The sequence below is a fragment of the Podarcis tiliguerta genome (genome assembly GCF_965153285.1).
Source record: "Podarcis tiliguerta genome assembly, chromosome: 4".
In the NCBI taxonomy this organism is placed as follows: Eukaryota; Metazoa; Chordata; class Lepidosauria; order Squamata; family Lacertidae; genus Podarcis; species Podarcis tiliguerta.
This window is the reverse complement of record NC_139537.1, coordinates 72255956-72274730: the sequence shown is the minus strand read 5'-3', so window position 1 is coordinate 72274730 and position 18775 is coordinate 72255956. Positions and strand designations below refer to the sequence as shown.

General features: G+C 43.6%; 3 protein-coding genes and 1 long non-coding RNA gene across 5 annotated transcripts in view; 2 read left to right on the top strand and 2 right to left on the bottom strand.

The window, feature by feature from the left end:
• Positions 1-707, top strand: part of LOC310676376 — a 44700-nt gene extending 43993 nt beyond the window's left edge. Inside the window, exon 3 of the long non-coding RNA XR_014510508.1 lies at positions 657-707. This is a non-coding gene — a long non-coding RNA (uncharacterized lncRNA). The remainder of the gene's footprint in view (positions 1-656) is intronic.
• Positions 708-933: 226 nt separating this feature from the next.
• PDCL3 (phosducin like 3) lies at positions 934-10676 on the bottom strand. Of its 2 annotated transcripts, XM_083438138.1 has the most exons (7): positions 10414-10676; positions 8154-8286; positions 6259-6349; positions 3835-3978; positions 2574-2782; positions 1366-1552; positions 934-1264 (listed from the first exon to the last, which is right to left on the bottom strand). In XM_083438138.1, exons 1-6 carry the CDS (start codon positions 10417-10419, stop codon positions 1407-1409), a joined length of 729 nt encoding a protein of 242 aa, XP_083294264.1. In that variant the 5' UTR covers positions 10420-10676; the 3' UTR covers positions 934-1264; positions 1366-1406. The 2 variants fall into 2 exon arrangements, with proteins under 2 accessions (XP_083294264.1, XP_083294263.1); XM_083438137.1 differs by having other exon boundaries at positions 934-1552.
• A 1271-nt stretch (positions 10677-11947) lies between these two features.
• Positions 11948-13347, bottom strand: LOC310676333 (histone H2A type 2-C-like). Its single transcript, XM_083438177.1, has 2 exons — positions 13336-13347; positions 11948-12499 (listed from the first exon to the last, which is right to left on the bottom strand). Exon 2 carries the CDS (start codon positions 12489-12491, stop codon positions 12081-12083), a length of 411 nt encoding a protein of 136 aa, XP_083294303.1. The 5' UTR covers positions 12492-12499; positions 13336-13347; the 3' UTR covers positions 11948-12080.
• A 4064-nt stretch (positions 13348-17411) lies between these two features.
• Positions 17412-17825, top strand: LOC310676334 (histone H2A.J-like; the record flags this gene model as incomplete). The annotated part of the gene is made up of 1 exon (XM_083438178.1): positions 17412-17825. The coding sequence occupies one exon, from the start codon at positions 17412-17414 to the stop codon at positions 17823-17825; it is 414 nt and encodes a 137-aa protein (XP_083294304.1).
• Positions 17826-18775: the final 950 nt, after the last annotated feature.

The window sequence follows — 18775 nt, the reverse complement described above, 5'->3', positions numbered from 1 at the left end:
ATGAGCAGTTTCTTGTTTTATATGTGAAGCAATTTTGCAGTATGAATCAAGTTGGCCCAGATGATCTCCAGAGTCCTCTGCAATCTCTAAAACTGTATGATTCTATGCTGATTCCTCACTTCCAGTCTAAAATGGCACAGTCCAAATGGTCTTTCTGCATATTTGGATTGGCAATTATATTTACTCAATAAAATATCCAGAAGCCTGAAGATTGACTGCATTCTACTGCATATTTTTTTTTACAGCTTTTATGGGCAACAAAAAATATTTAAAGCGGTCATAATTTACCTACTTTCAATACAAGACTAAATAGCACTTCTTCATGGTGGGCAAGGGGGCGGGAGAAAGATGCTCAGCCACTAAAGCTGCAGTATATACTGTACATGTTTACTTGGGAGTAAGTTCTACTGAGCATGGAGGGGGGACTTGCCTCTGAGAAATAGTGGTACTTCGGGTTACATAAACTTCAGGTTACAGACTCCGCTAACCCAGAAATAGTGCTTCAGGTTAAGAACTTTGCTTCAGGATGAGAACAGAAATCGTGCTCCGGCGGCATGGCAGCAGCAGGAGGCCCCATTAGCTAAAGTGGTGCTTCAGGTTAAGAAGTTTCAGGTTAAGAACGGACCTCCAGAATGAATTAAAGTACTTAACCTGAGGTACCGCTGTATGCAATTACACTAGTTTTACCAAAATCGAGAACATGTGGTGTAGGACAAATTTAACTGTTTAAAAATATCCTTCTGTTACATTTCAAGAATAGAATAAAACACACTGCATCTCCACGAGACAGTAAAAAAAAATTCAGAGTTTTCAAGATTTTAAGTAAATATATAAATACTGTATTCTCACTTTAATTCTGAGACCTTGGAAGCAATATTAGCCTTCTACAGTTGGATCTGCCCAATAAAATATACACAATGTTCCACACAACCCTTTAAAAATTAATCATGTATTTTTATTTGAGAATCAAGAATTGCATTATAGCCTTTTCCCAACCATAATGAAGTTGTTGGCCTTTGTCAAAAGCATAGAAATGACCAAGCACTCTCTGTGCTTAAAATGACTCTGGTACAGAGGGGAGAGTTGTCACCCAACAGAGGAAAGAGAACAAGCAAAACACCCAGAGGGTGAATGTGCTGTTGGTAGTTATGTCCACTGTAGGGAATGTCCACAACAAGCGCCTGATTCATCAGGAAGCCTTTCCAATTTCCTCCAATTTATTGCTCTGCAAGCCTCCACATAACCACGACTTCTTTAGTAAAATCTAAAAGCAAAAGCAAAAACCCATCAGTGGTATTTATGGGGCTGCAATCACATGCACTCTTTACATGGACGTCAAGTCCCACTGAATGCAGTCAGTCTAACTTCAGAGTAATCAGGCATAGAGCTGAGCTTCACACGAGGCCTTAGTCATCTTCTGGGTCACTTTCCTCCCTCCTTGCTGGGACAGAGCACCTGATGGAAGTCATCAGCTGGTCCTGGATCTGCTTCCTGGGGTTCTCCTCCAGGTCTGTCTTGATGGCGCCCGACTCAGCAATCTTCCACTCCAATTCTAAAAGGCAGGAGAGAAGAATGACACACGGCAGTGACTTACAAGCTGGAACAAAGAAAAGCATCTCTGTGTTCCTGCTCTTCGGGACGTGCGCTTCCCATCTGCTGTTTTCAAATTTGCTTTTACTACAATGCTAAGTTCCACACGAGCTCTTTGAAGAAAATGGAAATACGGTTAATTGCCTCAAAACTCCAGCATGTTCTCAGACAGACAAAAGCAAGGTCATCTTTATAACTGTTGTCAGGAGAGGCAGAAGCAGCTGTTAATGTTTCATCTGCTGTTTTAAAGGGAGATTTGAGAAACAAAAAGCAAGAATGCGTACACACTGCTCCCCATTACTTCCTGCTTCTTTCTTTACTGCCCCAACCCAGAAACATTTTCCACCTAGCAGCAGGTCTTTATTACATGGGCTCAAATTGGCTTCCACCCCAGAAGTTGGAAGAAAGTCAATACTTCAAGTTAATCAGATGTCTCACTGTTAACTGTGATGGCAATCTAACCAGCCAGTCTCATTTATGTTAGGCAGAAAGAACAAAAAGGAAGGGGGGTGGGGAGGAAATTAATGTGATTCTGTTACGCAAGTTGACTTGTTCCACAGCGACAGGGACAAAAATCCACAGAGACTGTGGCTTGCAGAGCTTGGATGTGAGGTGGAGATAGAACCAAATTAAGTGGACAATGTTCAGCGGTGTTTCAATCAGGTATGTTTTTATTGTAATTCTTTATAGGATTTCTTACCCACTCGTACCATAAGGCCCCTGGGCAGGTTACAATTATAGCTGGGTACATAGGATGACTCTTTATCTTATGAGTCGTCTTTGCTGCCTTTGCATTCTTAAGAGTTTCTACGTACTTTGCAAAGTGCTTTGAGTATCAGTTTAGTACCAAAAAGCAACCTATTAATGTTTTAAACACATAAAAGGGATCAGCCACCAATCAATGCAAACAGGGCACAGGGAGACAGTGACATGGGTTGTGTCCATTTGGGCCATTTGTCAAGGTCTAAGTGGCAGCTACTTACCATCACTTGTCAGGTTCATGCCTCCAAACACCAGGGGTCCAATAAATTGGGCCTTGATGTCCCCTTCAAGGTAGACGAAGATTGTGGGGAGGTTTCTATCTGGATAGTTGGGTATGCAGGTTGTCGAAATGGCTTTGACAAACTTGACATCAGGGAACTTCCTTGCAAGTCCATTTAAGTGTTGATTTATCAAGGCACAAAGAGGAATGCTTTATTTTTTAAAAAGGAAAAGGGGAAGAAATCTATTAAGGAGCCATTTTCCCCCTTTTCTTTGTTTTCTTATTAATAAAAACAGCCATAAGAATAGGGAGAATGAAATTACAAGATAATAAAATAATAAAATGCCATGTTTTCCACATGTCTCTGCAAAAGATATGCACTTACTCTGCAAAAAACAAAACAAAACACCCATTTCTAGAACAGGTAACCAGATAGGAACATATTTAGCCTTGCAAATGTGTTCTGTCACACAAAGGGGTGAATGCATCTTTTAAAATGAAGGCTGCTGTCACACATACATTTTTATTGTATTTTTATGTCATCGTTTCTCCAAGGAAGTCAAGTTTGTACACAGGCTTTCCATTCTCCAAGTTTATCCTCACCACAACCCAGAGTGGTAGCTTATGTTAAGAGAGAGCTATTGGCCCAAGGTCACCTAGTGAACTTCTTGGCTGAGTGGGGATTTCAATTCAGGTCTCCTTGGTTCTCCAGTCACTATACCACACTGGTTCTCAGATCTATGCCTACCATTGCAAAGAAGAGAGATTTCCCACAACCTTTAAAATGTTTTCCCATTCTAATATAGGCACCCCCAATTTGCTTGGTGGTTGTGTCATCGCACGTGATAGTGGAAAATATATACCAGTAAGTCCATTGCGGCCCTGCCTTGCAATGCTTCCTTTTCCTGCCACTTCTTGGTTTGCAGCGATGGGCATGTGCTTTGAACACTTGCAAAATGGTCGTTGCCTGTACACAACTACCCTCCTTCCTGGTTAAATGGCTAGAACAATGAAGCAAATCAATTCCTGATGATGTCACTGAACTGTAGTCGGGTGACTTTGTGTTTTAAAAATTCCTTTCATTTGCACAACAGATACCAACGTCAGGGTTCTGAAAGCGCAAGGAAGGCTCATCTGCCGAAGCATGTTTAGTTGGCTAAAACACAAAATGCAAGATGCAGTTTGGGGACAGTTTCACAAGACCAAACCTGCAACAGAAAAAACTGTGTGCAAACAGCAGTCATCTTGAAATGCTTGCTTACCCTTGCTTGTACAGGTGTAGTATCACCCATATATCCTTGCCAGCTTTGGTAATTTCTTGGATGTAATCCTGTCCTGAGATCTCTACAACGTGTCCAAATTTATTCTTTGCTTGCAAGGCTTTCAATTCAGCTAGCCTTTGCTGCCTACACCATGGGAAAAGAATTAGAAAAGGAAACATACAGATGGATTTGAGACCAGAGATATAACATTGAGTGTTTAAGGCACTTCACATTTGTTATCTCAGTAAACCATGGTTTACTTTTATCCTCCCCTATCCCACACAAGATAAAGGAATGCTGAAGGCTTCCTGCACTGCTCCTGCATTAGAGAAGACAGAACCAGGATCAGGTCCTAGGTTCACAACTCATGTCTCACCACAACCACTATGCTGTGTGAGGTTCCCAACCCCCCACTCCATCAAAATGGAAAGAGGCGAGACGTTGAGACAAAAAAGGGCTTGATGACTGGTTTTGAAATGAGCCAAAATGTAAGTAACAAGGACAGTTGTAACTGATGAAAAATGAACCTTCAAAGGGGCTGAGGTGGAAAACCCAACCGGCAGTTGTGTGCTGGAGGCGCAACAAATCTCCCAGGTCCCATGCAGCTGTCTCTCTTTCACACACTACCCTAGGATTACACTGTAACTACATCCATGCTGTCACCAATTCTGATCCCCAGCAACCCAGAGACCACAGCTGTTTGGAAAGCCATTGCTGTAAATGTAAGAGCACAGGAAGTGGCGCTGTACCATATTAACTCAGCACTGTCTACTCTAGGAGCGGGGAACTTCATACTCTTGGCCTACATGTAGCCCTCCAGGCACCTGTATCTGGCCCTCAAGACTCTCCCCAGTCCTAAAAGACCTACACTGGCTCCCAGTATGTTTCCAAGCACAATTCAAAGTGTTGGTGCTGACATTTAAAGCCCTAAATGGCTTTGGCCCTATATACCTGAAGGAGCATCTCCATCCCCATCATTCAGCCCGGACACTGAGGTCCAGCGCCAAGGGCCTTCTGGAGGTTCCCTCATTGAGAGAAGTGAGGTTACAGGGAACCAGCAGAGGGCCTTCTCAGTAGTGGCACTTGCCCTGTGGAAAGCCCTCCCATCAGATGTCAAAGAGTTAAACAATTATATGGCCTTCCGTAAACTTCTAAAGACAGCCCTGATTTTAATGTTTGAGGTTTTGTTGTGTTCTTTTATATTCTGGTGTCCTTGAGCAGTGTTAATACCTATTGTTCAATGGAACAGACTCCAAAGTTAAGTATACATAGCATTGCAACCTTTGTCCAGGCTCGAATCTATGCTGGTGCAGCCAAAAGATTTAGTAATTCACCTGCCAGGCTGCTGTCTTAATAACACTGACTTGTAAGCAAATCCCACTGAATGATACTTGCATCCAATGAAGCATAGGACTGCAGTGCCAATCCATTTTTTTTCTATAAAGGATCACATCTCAGTTGCAAATTATGAAATCCAGTTTCCAAGCTCCTGATGAATACAGGAAGGATTAGTGGAATTAGTGGGATCATAGGTGAATGTCAATATCACACTGTTCTATTGATTCACAGATTGAAAAAGCAGGTGAGAGAAGATAAACCACAACAGTATTGACAAACCTGCAGTACTGAGCAGTTGCTAAAAACTGGGCACTTATCATTTCTAAGCACAATATTTGTTTTGCAGATGTTGATTGCTAGAGGTGTACGTAACGATCTTTAGAACTGAACTGTAATTTGCAAGGTCAGATGTTTTAAAGAATTCATTTTAGAAGCTGCATTTAACACAGTAAACACTAATAACCTGAGTTCTAAGATAACCATAAATGCAGAGAGATGAGAAGTTATTAAATGAATCCTATTGCCACTGCGAATATGCTGTCTAAACTTTTAACTTTTGATCCTCCAGGAAGAATTTGCGTCCTCTTATTTTTTGTGATAGCCCTTTCAGCTACTGTTTTTTAGAGGGCTACCAAGAGGCGGTCTGATTTGGCTAAAACTGGAGGAAAATCAGGGGGTGGGTCTTGAAGATTTCATTAATTCTCTTATCTATTGCAGGGTCAATAAATGCTAGCTGGCCTTCCTGGCCAGCCCAACCTGTTTTTGCCCATCTTCTCCAACTGTGGAGGAGGATGAGCCATTGCAGGGAGAGATGGGGACTCCCTCCCATTCTGCTGAGCCACGGACCCTAAGAAAACAGCAAAATGTCACATGGCTTTTCAAGTGTCTTAGAAGTTCAATGCAGTGTCAAGGAGAGCCCTTGCCTTTCTCCTATTCTTCTCAAGTCAGCATGGCATCAGGGAGAGTCCTCCTACTGCTCCAGGCTTGAGGTTCTCCCCAACTACCTGCTCTCTCTGGAACAAAAAATGTACACACCAGTGCTTAACTGGCAAGCACGTTTGTGGGTCTTGGACAGAGTGCTCTAACCTGTACATTTCCATAGCACGTTCATCTTCCTCACTGAATTCATCTTCATTTTCTTCAAGCTCTTCCAGGGTCATGTCTTCATATGTTTTCACTGTTTGTAAGAAATGCAAGATCATCAATATGGCACAGAATAAAAGCCAACCATTACTGGAGCTCTGAATGGGTACACAAGGTTGATAACAGTCTTAGATTTTTTTTTTATGTTTTAGTTGTTTAATTACTTTATCACTGTGTTTGCTGCCCTGGGCAATATAAATTTAATAAATAACAACAACAGAATCTCTTTCATCATGCAAATAATTAATTTCCAAACGAGAGATCTTGGTAATTAAGAACCAATTAAAGTATTATATGGCAAGGAGTATCTACCTCATGTTTGCTGAGATAAACATTCTGATCAATAAAACCAAGATACAAATTTGCTAGATGCTGCAAAAGAGAAGTGAATTCCATCTTAAATCCAGGTCCCCACAAAATCCAGGATTCCAGGCACCACACTATCTCAGCAACTCTGCTTCTGTAACTTACATCCTGGGTGTTATCATTTGTTGCAAGGCTGCAGCTCCTGCTGAGTAAACTCTTATTTTAGGCAGCTATCATTAGTTCACTTTCTAAATGATGTGAAATATGGAAGGCAATTGGTCCAAACCATGGGATGAACTCTTGTCCAATAACATATTTTCTAATGATCAAAAGAGCACCCCACAAGGTCAAAGAAACATTTTCTTTACCAAAGCACTTTGGAGCTATCACGCTAATTCCCACAAACAGACCTGCAGGTGCATAAGATGATGTAAAGCAGGTAGTGGTTTGGGGGTAAGACCTTCCTGAGAATGAGGGGGTTGCATTCCTTATAGAACAGCATTGTGAGAGCAGCATGCCACTGGTGTGTAGGAGCCAGAGGAAAAAAGTGTGGGATCAGAGGCAAATGGAAACCCAGCCAGATGGGTGGGGTATAAATAATAAAATCATCAACAAAAGTAGGTGAGCAGTAGAATACATCCCAGCCATGCAGTTTCTACATTCCCCCTCCATATATACATCTAGGCAGTTCAAGGACTCATAACAAAAGCACTAGAGGAGGGGGTGCATCAGATCCAATGAGGGTTGTGGCCTGGGAAGAGAGAGCATGGCCTGAGGAGGCAGGGCTTGAAGGAGATTCTGAAAGGCTGGACAGAGAGATATGAAGGTTTACATTCGTCCCCTAGGCCTGAGGTTTTGTGCCCCTGATGTGAGGGGAAGCGTTGCAACGCAGGTCCACAGTTTTAGATCACCCCATTAGAGTTGTCAAGAGAAATTTATCCATCTATATTTTTAAGTATCTATTCCAGTTTGCACAAGTTGCATCCCGCAGTGAGCATTGGGGGGTCCTGCAGAAAAATATACTGCTGACCGTGCTGAAAAGTAAAAAAGCTATAATTTACAATAATTTAAACTGATTTACAATGATACAAAAGTGCAACAAAAAGTGCAAGAACAATTCGTTTTATACCTCTGCTAGGTTCATAGTCTATCACTGAACAAGACATCTGGATCCAGATTCTGTTTCATCAGTTGTCCTTCCCTGTGGGATAAAAACCCTAATGCCCACCCAGGTTGTAAGGATTTCACCTGGGAGTCCCCCAAAGCAAGCCTCATGATTTTCCAGAAGCCCTGGAAGTTCTATATGTCTCTTTGAGTGTCCTCATAACTCAATATGATGCTCTGTAAGGACTAATCTCAATATTTTTCAAGGTCACAGAGGCGGCGAGGAAGCACCAAACTCCTTTATCGAAGGCTATCCATACCTCAAAATGCAATGAATGCACAATGAGGCCTTGGTCTGCTCTGTATGGGTTGATACATTCTGGTGACAAGGCAAGGTAGATTCACATTAAATCAACTGAAGGGCTTACCAACAGATTTTTGCTGGATTATCTGCTGCTCCCTTTCCTCTTCAGCTTGTTCTTGCTCTTTCAGCTTTTCTTTTGGCGGAAGGATGCCTTTTTTACGTAAGATGTCATTCCACTCTGTGTCCGCATTAGGATCCTAAAGCACATAGAATTGTCAGAGCCCAAACTTACAACCAGTGGGGGTTTTTTGTGATGGTACCCACCAGTAGGGCTGAGCAATATATCAATATATTGCCCCAAACTGGTTGGAAGTCTATACTGTGATATTGGTTTCAAAGTTTTAGACCTGGCAATATAATTTGAATTGGGGGGGTGCGTACATGAGCTATGAGAAAATCACAATGTGGGAAAGCCAACATGTGAAGCCAGCCTCTACACAGCCATCCTTATTTCAGACATTGTGATATATCAGTACATCACAATGTTTAGCTGGTAATCTATCGCGATGTTGAAAACCAGATATTGGCCAGGCCTACCAACCAGTTTGAGACGTGGGTGGCGCTGTGGGTTAAACCACAGAGCCTAGGGCTTGCCGATCAGAAGGTTGGCTGTTTGAATCCCCGCAACGGGATGAGCTCCTGTTGCTCAGTCCCTGCTCCTGCCAACCTAGCAGTTCAAAAGCATGTCAAAGTGCAAGTAGATAAATAGGTACCACTCCAGCGGGAAGGTAAATGGCGTTTCCGTGCACTGCTCTGGTTCGCCTGAAGCGGCTTAGTCATGCTGGCCACATGACCCGGAAGCTGTACGCCAGCTCCCTCGGCCTATAGAGCAAGATGAGTGCCGCAACCTCAGAGTCATCCGGGACTGGACCTAATGGTCAGGAGTACCTTTACCAACCAGTTTAGAGTACTGTCACATCCTTTTTTTGCTGCCCATGGCAGCCATCTCGTGTTGGTACCCACAATTGTTTTATCAAGATGTGAGTGCCAGCCCCTCATTCTTTACCCCCCCGCCCGCCCGCCCAAAGCACTCCAGTACCTTCACTATCAAAACCCAAGTTTGGCAATGAACAAACGTAACCCTCCAGTTGTTCTGGACTGCAACTCTCACCAGTCCTAGTCAGCACGGCCAATGGTTATGGAGTTATAGTCCACAACATCTGGAGCCATGCTGGTCACTGTGGCTTTTTTCTTTTAGGATTCCAACAAACACTATACAAAACGTATTCTACATAAGTATGCAGGCTTCAATCCAATGCGTATTTATGTGGGAAGAAGTATCACTGAAATCAGTGGGCTTTTTTCCGAGTAAACATTTATGATTCATCTCAATTCCACTTTCCAGTAGAAAAAAAGGCCTGAGCTGCTTAAATAAAACAATACATACTGGAAAAAGCAAATAAAGTTTTGGATTTCATACACGTACGCAGGACTACATTAAACTAGTGTCCAGAGGGTAGCGGGATTAGTCTATCAAAACAAAAACGGAAAAGAACAAAGAGCATGATGCCATTAAAAAAAAACCTATTATGGCATAAGCAGTTTGTGGGCTAAAATTGACATCATCAGGCACATGAAGAAATATCCTGAGTTGCTTGTATAAATAGACATGGATTGGTGTGTGTTGTAAACAGTGAGGCAGAGGGAAATGAAATGTACTAACTGTGACCATTGTATTAACAGTGACCATTCACAAAGAACGTGTAAGTGATGTCACAGGTATCCTACCATTGGAAAGCAAGGCTGCTTCACATTACTCAGGCTCAATTAGCAGTCACAGTAGCAGCCTGCCAACTTTACTCTCCCCTATCCCATACAAAATGACAGCTCATTTCTTCAGTGCTAAGTGCAGGAAGTCATTTGCGGAGAACGACTTTTTTAAGAACTCAGAAACAATTCCAGCTTCCCTACCTCCTGTGTTTGAAAGAACACCCGCCCCCCCCTTGATCGCCTCCGTTTCTTCTCCTGCAACCAGCAAATGCAACGCAGCCTGGAGCGCATGCTCGCGAAAAGAAGAAAGCCGACGGGTGGAAGGGAAACACGGAGGCCTTTCCTTCCCCGACAGGAAGAACCACCGCGTGTCATCTTTGCAACCGAACACACGGGAAGCAGAAAGCGAGCTGATCTTCCGGGTTTCAGCTACCGTGGGCAGGGATCCTTTGTGGACCTGCCCAGACCGTGCTATGTTCCACTCGAGTCCCCAGCCCCGTTTTCCCTTCTCCAGATAAAGCGATCCCATTACGCAAAGGGGTCTCCCGGCAGGTGCGCGCCTGCGTGCGATTCCTTCGCCTCCCGAAGGGAGGATCCAGTTCAGAGTAGCTCACCTGCATGTTTGGGGAGCGGGGTGTCCCAACTTTTGCTGCTGCTGCTGTTGCTGATTGAGGCAGGTCCTCCTTAGGTGCTCCACGTGGATCCCGGGGGTCGCTGAGCCGGCCGCCTCCAAGAGCGCACAAGCTCGCGTTACACGCCCAGCTGACGCGCCTGCCCCCTTCCCGAGTTGCCCGTATTAGGACTGATCCGGGCACTTTCTCCTGCTGGTCGGAGGAGGGAGCAGCGAAAGGCTCTCGGAGGAGGCGGGGTGCGGAGAATGGTGGGTGACGGGAAGGAAATCAGTAGCAAGGGACCGCCCACGTTTGCCTGGGCTCTGGAAACTCAGCACGTGTTGTTGTTTTTGTCACCACATTTGCTGGTTGCGCATGTAATAATAATAATAATATACGTGCGCGTTTTTAAAAAAGGAGATCTGTTATAATAGAATCACCATGGACATTTGAATAGGGTTGTTATAGGAATTCTAAGGTCTTATATGTATATATATATATCGAATAAATGTTCATAAATGTACAAGGCAAACACACATGAATAAGTACAGTGGTACCTTAATTCGTTCTGGAGGTCCGTTCATAACCTGAAACTGTTCTTAACCTGAAGCACCACTTTAGCTAATGGGGCCTTCTGCTGCTGCCATGCTGCTGGAGCCCGATTTCTGTTCCTATCCTGAAGCAAAGTTCTTAACCTGAAGCACTATTTCTGGGTTAGCGGAGTGTGTAACCTGAAGCGTATGTAACCCGAGGTACCATTGCATAATGTCTGAAACAGTACAGGAGAGCAATCCTGAAGCCATTTTGACTCTCCCAAATTCACCTCAAATATTTCTCTGTAGGGACACGGGTGGCGCTGTGGGTTAAACCACAGAGCCTAGGATTTGCCAATCAGAAGGTTAGTGGTTCGAATCCCCGCGACGGGGTGAGCTCCCATTGCTCGGTCCCTGCTCCTGCCAACCTTGCAGTTTGAAAGCACATCAAAGTGCAAGTTGGTAAATAGGTACCGCTTTCAGTACAGGGGCAAAAAGGTGCAGGGTATTTTGGTGTGCCCTGCTGGGTCAGATCTAAGGCTCATCTAACCAGCATCCTGTTTTTGTAGTGCACTCTTGTCAGAATGCGTGTTAAATTAACAGTGTGGGAAAGGGTGAACATGGGGGTGACCAAAATGGTGCCAGCAACAAGCACTGAATGCACATCATCGCACAGCATTTGCACACCTTAGGTATGTGGAAACAAATCACTTGCTGTTCAGAGGCAGTTGTCGCAAGCTTGTAGCTAACGTCCTCCCAGGAAAGTTCATTAAGATGACAATAGACCATAACCTGAGTTTATTCCCAACATCATATAGCCCGAATATGGCATCTAATTCCACTAGCAGGCCTTGAATAATCGGTGAAGAGTACAGCTTCATTCCACATACCATACCATCGGGCCTGCAAAAGGCCTCTAGTTGCACAACAAGCTCCCATCCCAGTTTTTATTTTTAAAAAAGTTTTGAATCCGTTCTTTGCTCACAAAGAAACCATGCCCAAGCTTTATGTTGCACAATTTATTATTACAAAAATATTATTAAAACACACAAATATAGAGTTCTTCCTAGCGAAAGTGCTACATGAAAAGGACGAGGAGCTTTTTCAGACAGTAAGAGACAGAAAAGTCACATGAGGTCAGGTCCCCTTATAAGGTTCCTCCTGGGGAACAGTGGACGGTGCTGTTTTCTTTGGAAGAAGCAGAGCATTGATGTGGGGGAGAACTCCACCTTCCGCAATGGTCACATGTGCAAACAGCTTGTTCAGCTCATCATCGCTTCTGATCGCCAGTTGGATGTGGCGTGGCCCAATTCGTTGCCTCTTGTTCTCATGAGCAGCATTTCCCGCCAGCTCCAGTAGCTCTGCAGTCAGATATTCCAACACGGCAGCCATGTACACTGAGGCTCCAACACCCACTCTTTCTGCATACCGACCCCGTCTCAAAAGACGTCCAATGCGGCCCACTGGGAACTGCAAGCCAGCTCTTGCACTCTTGTTTTTTTGTTCCTTGGCTGCAGGCTTTGCAGGCTTCTTGCCACGCCCAGACATCCTGGATCCTACAAGTAAGAGAGGAGAGCCCACCTTCATTACACAATGCAAATGGTTTTGTCATATTGCTAACAATATGGAAGGAAGAGTAATCGGAGAACCAAGCGCCTAAGAACTTGCTGTAATAAGGACCTAGAATGTGGCCTTAAGATAAACAGACCAATTTTCTGCTAGTCCAGTCATGCCAGGTCAGCCAAAGGGAAGCCCCACAGCAGTTAAAGGTAAAGGTACCCCTGCCCGTACGGGCCAGTCTCTAGGGTTGTGCGCCCATCTCACTCAAGAGGCCAAGGGCCAGCGCTGTCCGAAGACACTTCCGGGTCATGTGGCCAGCGTGACATCGCTGCTCTGGCGAGCCAGAGCCGCACACGGAAACGCCGTTTACCTTCCCGCTAGTAAGCGGTCCCTATTTATCTACTTGCACCCAGGGGTGCTTTTGAACTGCTAGGTTGGCAGGCGCTGGGACCGAACAGCGGGAGCGCACCCCGCCGCGGGGATTCGAACCGCCGACCTTTCAATCGGAAAGCCCTAGGCACTGAGGCTTTAACCCACAGCGCCACCCGCGTCCCACCCGCCACCCGCATCCAGCAGTTGCTGGACTCCAATTCCCATCAGGCACGGCAACTGTGACCCAGGCTGAAGGATGAAGTGGGCCGCAGGCCGAACACATCCAAAGGGCACCAGTTGGGCTATACGTGTTTCAAAACAATCCCACTACTCCATGGTAAGTGATAGAAAGCTAGGGAAATTGAAGAGTTTTGCCCCTGATAACACACAGCCATGCCTCCCTATTAGGAATATTATCATGTGGCTTGTTCTCAAGACATTAGAGACACTAATGACTCACCATACAATGAAAAGCATCTACTGCAGGAATTCCCAACCTTCGGCCCTCCAGATGTTTGGACTACAATTCCCATCATCCCTGGCCACTGGTCTTGCTAGCTAGGGATCATGGGAGTTGTAAGCCAAAACATCTGGAGGGCCGCAGGTTGGGCATGTCTGATCTACTGGATTTCTAAAACTCATACTACTGATTAATCTACTGTTGGCAGGCCAATATGAGCATTTTTTGCTTTATGCATCACATTTTTCTAAAAGGCTTATGCAAGTCAAGGGAGGGATGGAATTCCAGTAGCCCTCAGCAGCATACATAGCTAGCTCTTTAAACCTAATATTTATTATTAATCTTACTTTATAATTAAACCACTAGCATGTTTTTAAAAATAAAACCACTCACCTCCTTCAGTGAAATACTTGAGTTATGACTCTTCTCCAGGCAATGAAAGAATTTTCTTTTTGAACATGGCTCTCATTTTAAACTCCTCTGTTGATGCTAATGTGGGAGTTCGATCAGCTGTGTCTGACTGAAAGTTCCCTCAGCTGTATCCACTTTCCCAGTAGTTCTGACTGAATTGGTTTCAACTTGGCTATTTTGGTGGCAGAACTCAATTCTCTTACTTTAGAGAAGTTCCCTTGCGATCAGTAGGTTGTGCAATAGAATGATGATCACCCTTTCAGAAAGCTAATTTTAATTCTGAAGGAGGGTATAGCATGATTAACACTAAATATATTTTCCAGCTACCAAGGAAACTTTGATTTTTACTTAAAGCTGGAAACAAACATGGCTAAGAGCCACCTTTTCATATCTTTAAATAAATGGAGGATAAACTATTCCTCCTGGTTTACTTGTGTGTTTACATGTCTTGTTAATTATTCATTCCTCTCACACTTTTCAATTCATTTCCTGTCACTTTCCAAAGTGCAAAAAGTCCACGAGGGGATATGTTGTGTTATGGCAGCAGAGTATTTTAATCCACTTAAATTGCACAAACCTAAATTTCTGTTATGTGCTTGAATGCCTCCTATAATTTGGAAGCACCTTGTGACTAAATGCAGACTCAGCCAGTTGGGTGTGTGGGTTGTTTGTTTTTTACTTTCCCTTGCCTTATTTACTACCAAGCCCCATTGATTTAAATGAGGCTTACTCTCAGGATTTAGGCTTTTAACAAATGCTGTCAGGACCATTCCAAAATCCACCATTGGGCACTACCTTTACTGGCACCAACCAAAATGTCACAGAAGAGTGGCAACTACTTTTCTCCAGAACTCTTCATCTGGCAAGATGTTCCACAAAGCAAGTGGGTAGAAGGAAGAAGGTAAAAACAAAACAAAAACAAAACAAAACAAAAAACAAAAAAGTACAGTACATAAATTAGGCTGATGTCTATAAGCTGATCTCATAGCTCTTCATTTATTTCTTTGTTCCAAACTTTACTGTATGTTTCCAAGGAGAGTTGCAATAATATAAAAATACAAGATTAATATCATTTAATTATCTGCACTTTTTCTTCATACACAATGTTGCACAAAGCAGGGGATGAGGTAAATGTGGGTTTGTTTGTTTTTTAAATATAGGCTGATGTCAACAAGCTCACCTCAAGGTTACAACTTTTTTTTTGTACTCCCCCCCCCCCCGAATCTGAAGAGCTATAGTGAACTAAAATACCAGCTGCCACACTTCTACATCACTTTATTTGGTCCTGCTGTTTAGCACACCATTTGCTGCCATTTTATGACACCCCAAAAATGAACCGCCTGAGGCCGTAGCCTCACTCTACCCAATGGGAGGGCTGGTTTTGCTTAGGGAAAGCTTCTGGGAGTTTTGTGGCACTTTAAAGCCTTCACCATTGACATCGTACCACTCCAGTGGGAAGGTAAACAGCGTTTCCATGTGCTGCTCTGGTTCGCCAGAAGCGGCTTAGTCATGCTGGCCACATGACCCGGAAGCTGTATGCCGGCTCCCTCGGCCAATAAAGCGAGATGAGCGCTGCAACCCCAGAGTCGGCCACGACTGGACCTAATGGTCAGGGGTCCCTTTACCTTGTAGGGAGGGGAGTTGGCTCGAGTTACTGAGGTAACTTGAGCTGAAATGAAATTGCTAATCAGCTTGTTACAGTTGAGGAGAGAGAAAAAGAGACCCCAAAAAGTCTGAGTGGGGGATACTTGAAAGAGAGAAAGTGTGTAGTGCTCTTAAGATAACTTCTAAAACCAAGGTCCATTTCTGTTTGCTCTGCTTTGATATGATATGGCTGTCATAACATTCAAGCCAATCATAATAAATGCTCAATATAAGTATGGAGGAGCCCATAATCTTAAAACGGGCTGTGAGAGGAGATAGCAGATTTTCAAATTAGGCTCCACCAGGTTCTGTGCAGGTTTCAGGTTGTCATTGGGACTGCAGGGGTAAAATAAAACATACCATAGTTTATCCTCCATTGTTTAACATATAAAACCCAGCTGTTACCCATATCTCTATTTCCATCTCTCAGTGGAAAGTTTCCTTGGTAGGTGGAAAACATATTGAATGTGGTCTAACCAAGGCAGAATAGAACGGTTCTATTACTTCCCTTGAGAATTAAAATTAGCTTTCCGAAAGTGTCATAATTGTGGTAAAATACCCTCTCAAACCCTATTGATCGCAATGGGACTTCTTTAAATTAAAAGGATTGGTATCCATTAAAGTCAGAAATACTGACAAATTGGATGCAGCTGTTCTGAACAAATTGGCTTAAAAAGAGGGTTATGTCAAAGGAGGAGAAAACTCTTGTCTTTGTAGTTGTCTGCTGTAATAAGAAGGTGAGTGGGTTTTTTGAAATGAAAAAAAAAATGCAAGTGGTTTAATTAGTTTATAATATAAGAGTAATACATATAAGTATTGCCTATGTTATGCTTAAAGATAATATGTTATGATTAATAAATACATTATGATTAACAATAATATATATTAGCACACGTATACTACTGATTGCTGTTAGATTTTCCTTTCCTTTCTAATTTTTAAAATCTTTTTAGGGGGGTGGGAAACCCTACTTGGCCTTTAATGGTAGGCTAATCATGTTTTTTAAGAAATATAGCAGATGAAACTTTTAACTGTATGGTGAGACTTCTAAGGTCTGAGGAGCAAGCCACCATTGGACGTGTGCAATAACATTCCTAGTAAAGAGGCATAGCTCCTGCATTGACTTAACACCATGTAGCTGTATTTTAGAGAATAAAAATTATATAATTTTTAAAAGAATTACTAAGTGGGTATATGACACTGACATCTTTTTTGATGAAGCAGAATTCTCTAGCAGCTTTTTGTCCTAGCACTTTTTGCTACTGACTGAACAAACTTTGTGCTATCAGTGGCAAAAATTCCATCTTCCTAGCTTTTTATACCTTACTATGGGGTGGTAGCATTGTTTTAAACAGGGATAGCAAACATGGTGCCCTTTCGGATGCAGGCCTTCCAAGTGTTTCTGTTGTGTTCCAGGGACGTTCCCGATTTAGAAAAGCATCCCAGTTTCTTACTTGATCCTGGAATGTCCCATTTTTCCTTAGGATGTCCCTATTTAAATTGGAGAAATGTTGGGAAGTATTGAGCTATCCAACACCCAAGCCATCTGAAGTTAATACTCCATAGGGAACGTTGTTTAAGGTTTTATTATATTTTTTATATCTATTAGAAGCATGGAGTATAAATAGTAAAATCATCATTATGGAATGGGATGTCCTTATGTTCATCGGAGAAATGCTGGATGGTATGCAGATGTTGTTGGCCTACAATCCTTCAGCTTGGATCGTAGTTGCTGTGGCTGATGGGAATTGGAGTCCAGCAACTGGTGTAGAGCTCCTCTTTGGCTGACCTGGTCCTAAAATGGCTGAACTTGATTTGGCAGAAAACCAGTCTGCTTAGAAGAATGTAAATCTTTAAGGTCACATCCTAGGTCATTATTACAGAAAATTCTTAGGCGTTTGGTTCTCCAAATACTCTTCCTTCCAGATTGCAGGAAGGTCAACTAGGCTTTGGACACCTCACAAAGCCATTTGCATTGTGTAATGGAGGTGGGCTCTCCTCTCTTATTTGTAGGATCCAAGATGTCTGGGCGCGGCAAGAAGCCGGCAAAGCCTGCAATCAAGGTAAAAAAAAGCAAAAGTGCAAGAGCTGGCTTGCAGTTCCCAGTGGGCCGCATTGGACGTCTTTTGAGACGGGGTCGGTATGCAGAAAGAGTGGGTGTTGGCGCCTCGGTGTACATGGCTGCTGTGTTGGAATATCTGACTGCAGAGCTACTGGAGCTGGCGGGAAATGCTGCTCATGAGAACAAGAAGCAACGAATTGGGCCACGCCACATCCAGTTGGCGATCAGAAGCGATGATGAGCTGAACAAGATGTTTGCACATGTGACCATCGCGGAAGGTGGAGTTCTCCCCAACATCCATACCCAGCTTATTCCCAAGAAGACTCTGCAGCGTAAGGAAGCCACAGGACACCCCGAATCCCAGGAATTATAAAACTTTCAGCATTTCAGTATCTTGCAAGAACAGACTGCCAGAAAGGTTGTATTGTCAGAAGCTTAGCTTTTGTTCTTTGGGGCATTCATAATTAGTATGGTCTGTTGTTAAAAAAAACACAAAAAAAACCTTTTAATGTTTATTAAATGTTAAAATAAAGGCAAATTCTATAATGTACAGAGAAATGTTGTATGCTTTTAATTAGCCTAACCGGTTGTGTCTAATGACCTGTGAACTAGCTACAATATCTTTCCTACTTGTATGACTTTCCATTACAGACCCACACAAGTTGTTGTGTGAAGCAATTGAGTTGTTATTTTTAAGACCTATGGGTTCCCAGCCACTGATCTATGAACTTTCACATTGGCCAGCTTGATTGCTTGCTTCACCACCTTCTTGACCCTGCAGTAGCGCAATTCTTGTAATGACCTTGGGCTGTGACTGATCTCATCCAGCAGGTATTGGGTGCTCCGTTATCTAATAAGCCCCAGATATGCTTGATAAAGGGACGCGCATGGTGCTGTGGGTTAAACCACAGAGCCTAGGGCTTGCCGATCAGAAGGTCGGCAGTTCGATCCCCGCGACAGGGTGAGCTCCCGTTGCTTGGTCCCTGCTCCTGCCAACCTAGCAGTTCAAAAGCACGTCAAAGTGCAAGTAGATAAATAGGTACTGCTCCTGCGGGAAGGTAAATGGCGTTTCCGTGCGCTGCTGTGGTTCGCTGGAAGCGGCTTAGTCACGCTGGCCACATGACCCGGAAGCTGTACGCCGGCTCCCTTGGCCAATAAAGCAAGATGAGCGCCACAACCCCAGAGTTGGTCACGACTGGACCTAATGGTCAGGGGTCCCTTTACCATTTCTTATGCTTGATAATGGTGGAGTAGCTAGAGGTGGTGACCCTTAGCATCCGACAAAGACAGCCACTTTGGAGTACAGAGTTGTTTGTGTTTTCC

What these genes read in the sequence shown, in the direction of transcription:
- LOC310676333 (XM_083438177.1), bottom strand. Translation starts at nt 12,491, where the DNA reads ATGTCTGGGCGTGGCAAGAAGCCTGCAAAGCCTGCAGCCAAGGAACAA.
- PDCL3 (XM_083438137.1), bottom strand. An exon ending in AATCCAGCAAAAATCTGTTG is followed by an intron (nt 6,350 to 8,153) that starts GTAAGCCCTTCA and finishes TCTTACAAACAG; the next exon opens with TGAAAACATATGAAGACATG. An exon ending in CTACACCTGTACAAGCAAGG is followed by an intron (nt 2,783 to 3,834) that starts GTAAGCAAGCAT and finishes TAAAAAATAAAG; the next exon opens with CATTCCTCTTTGTGCCTTGA.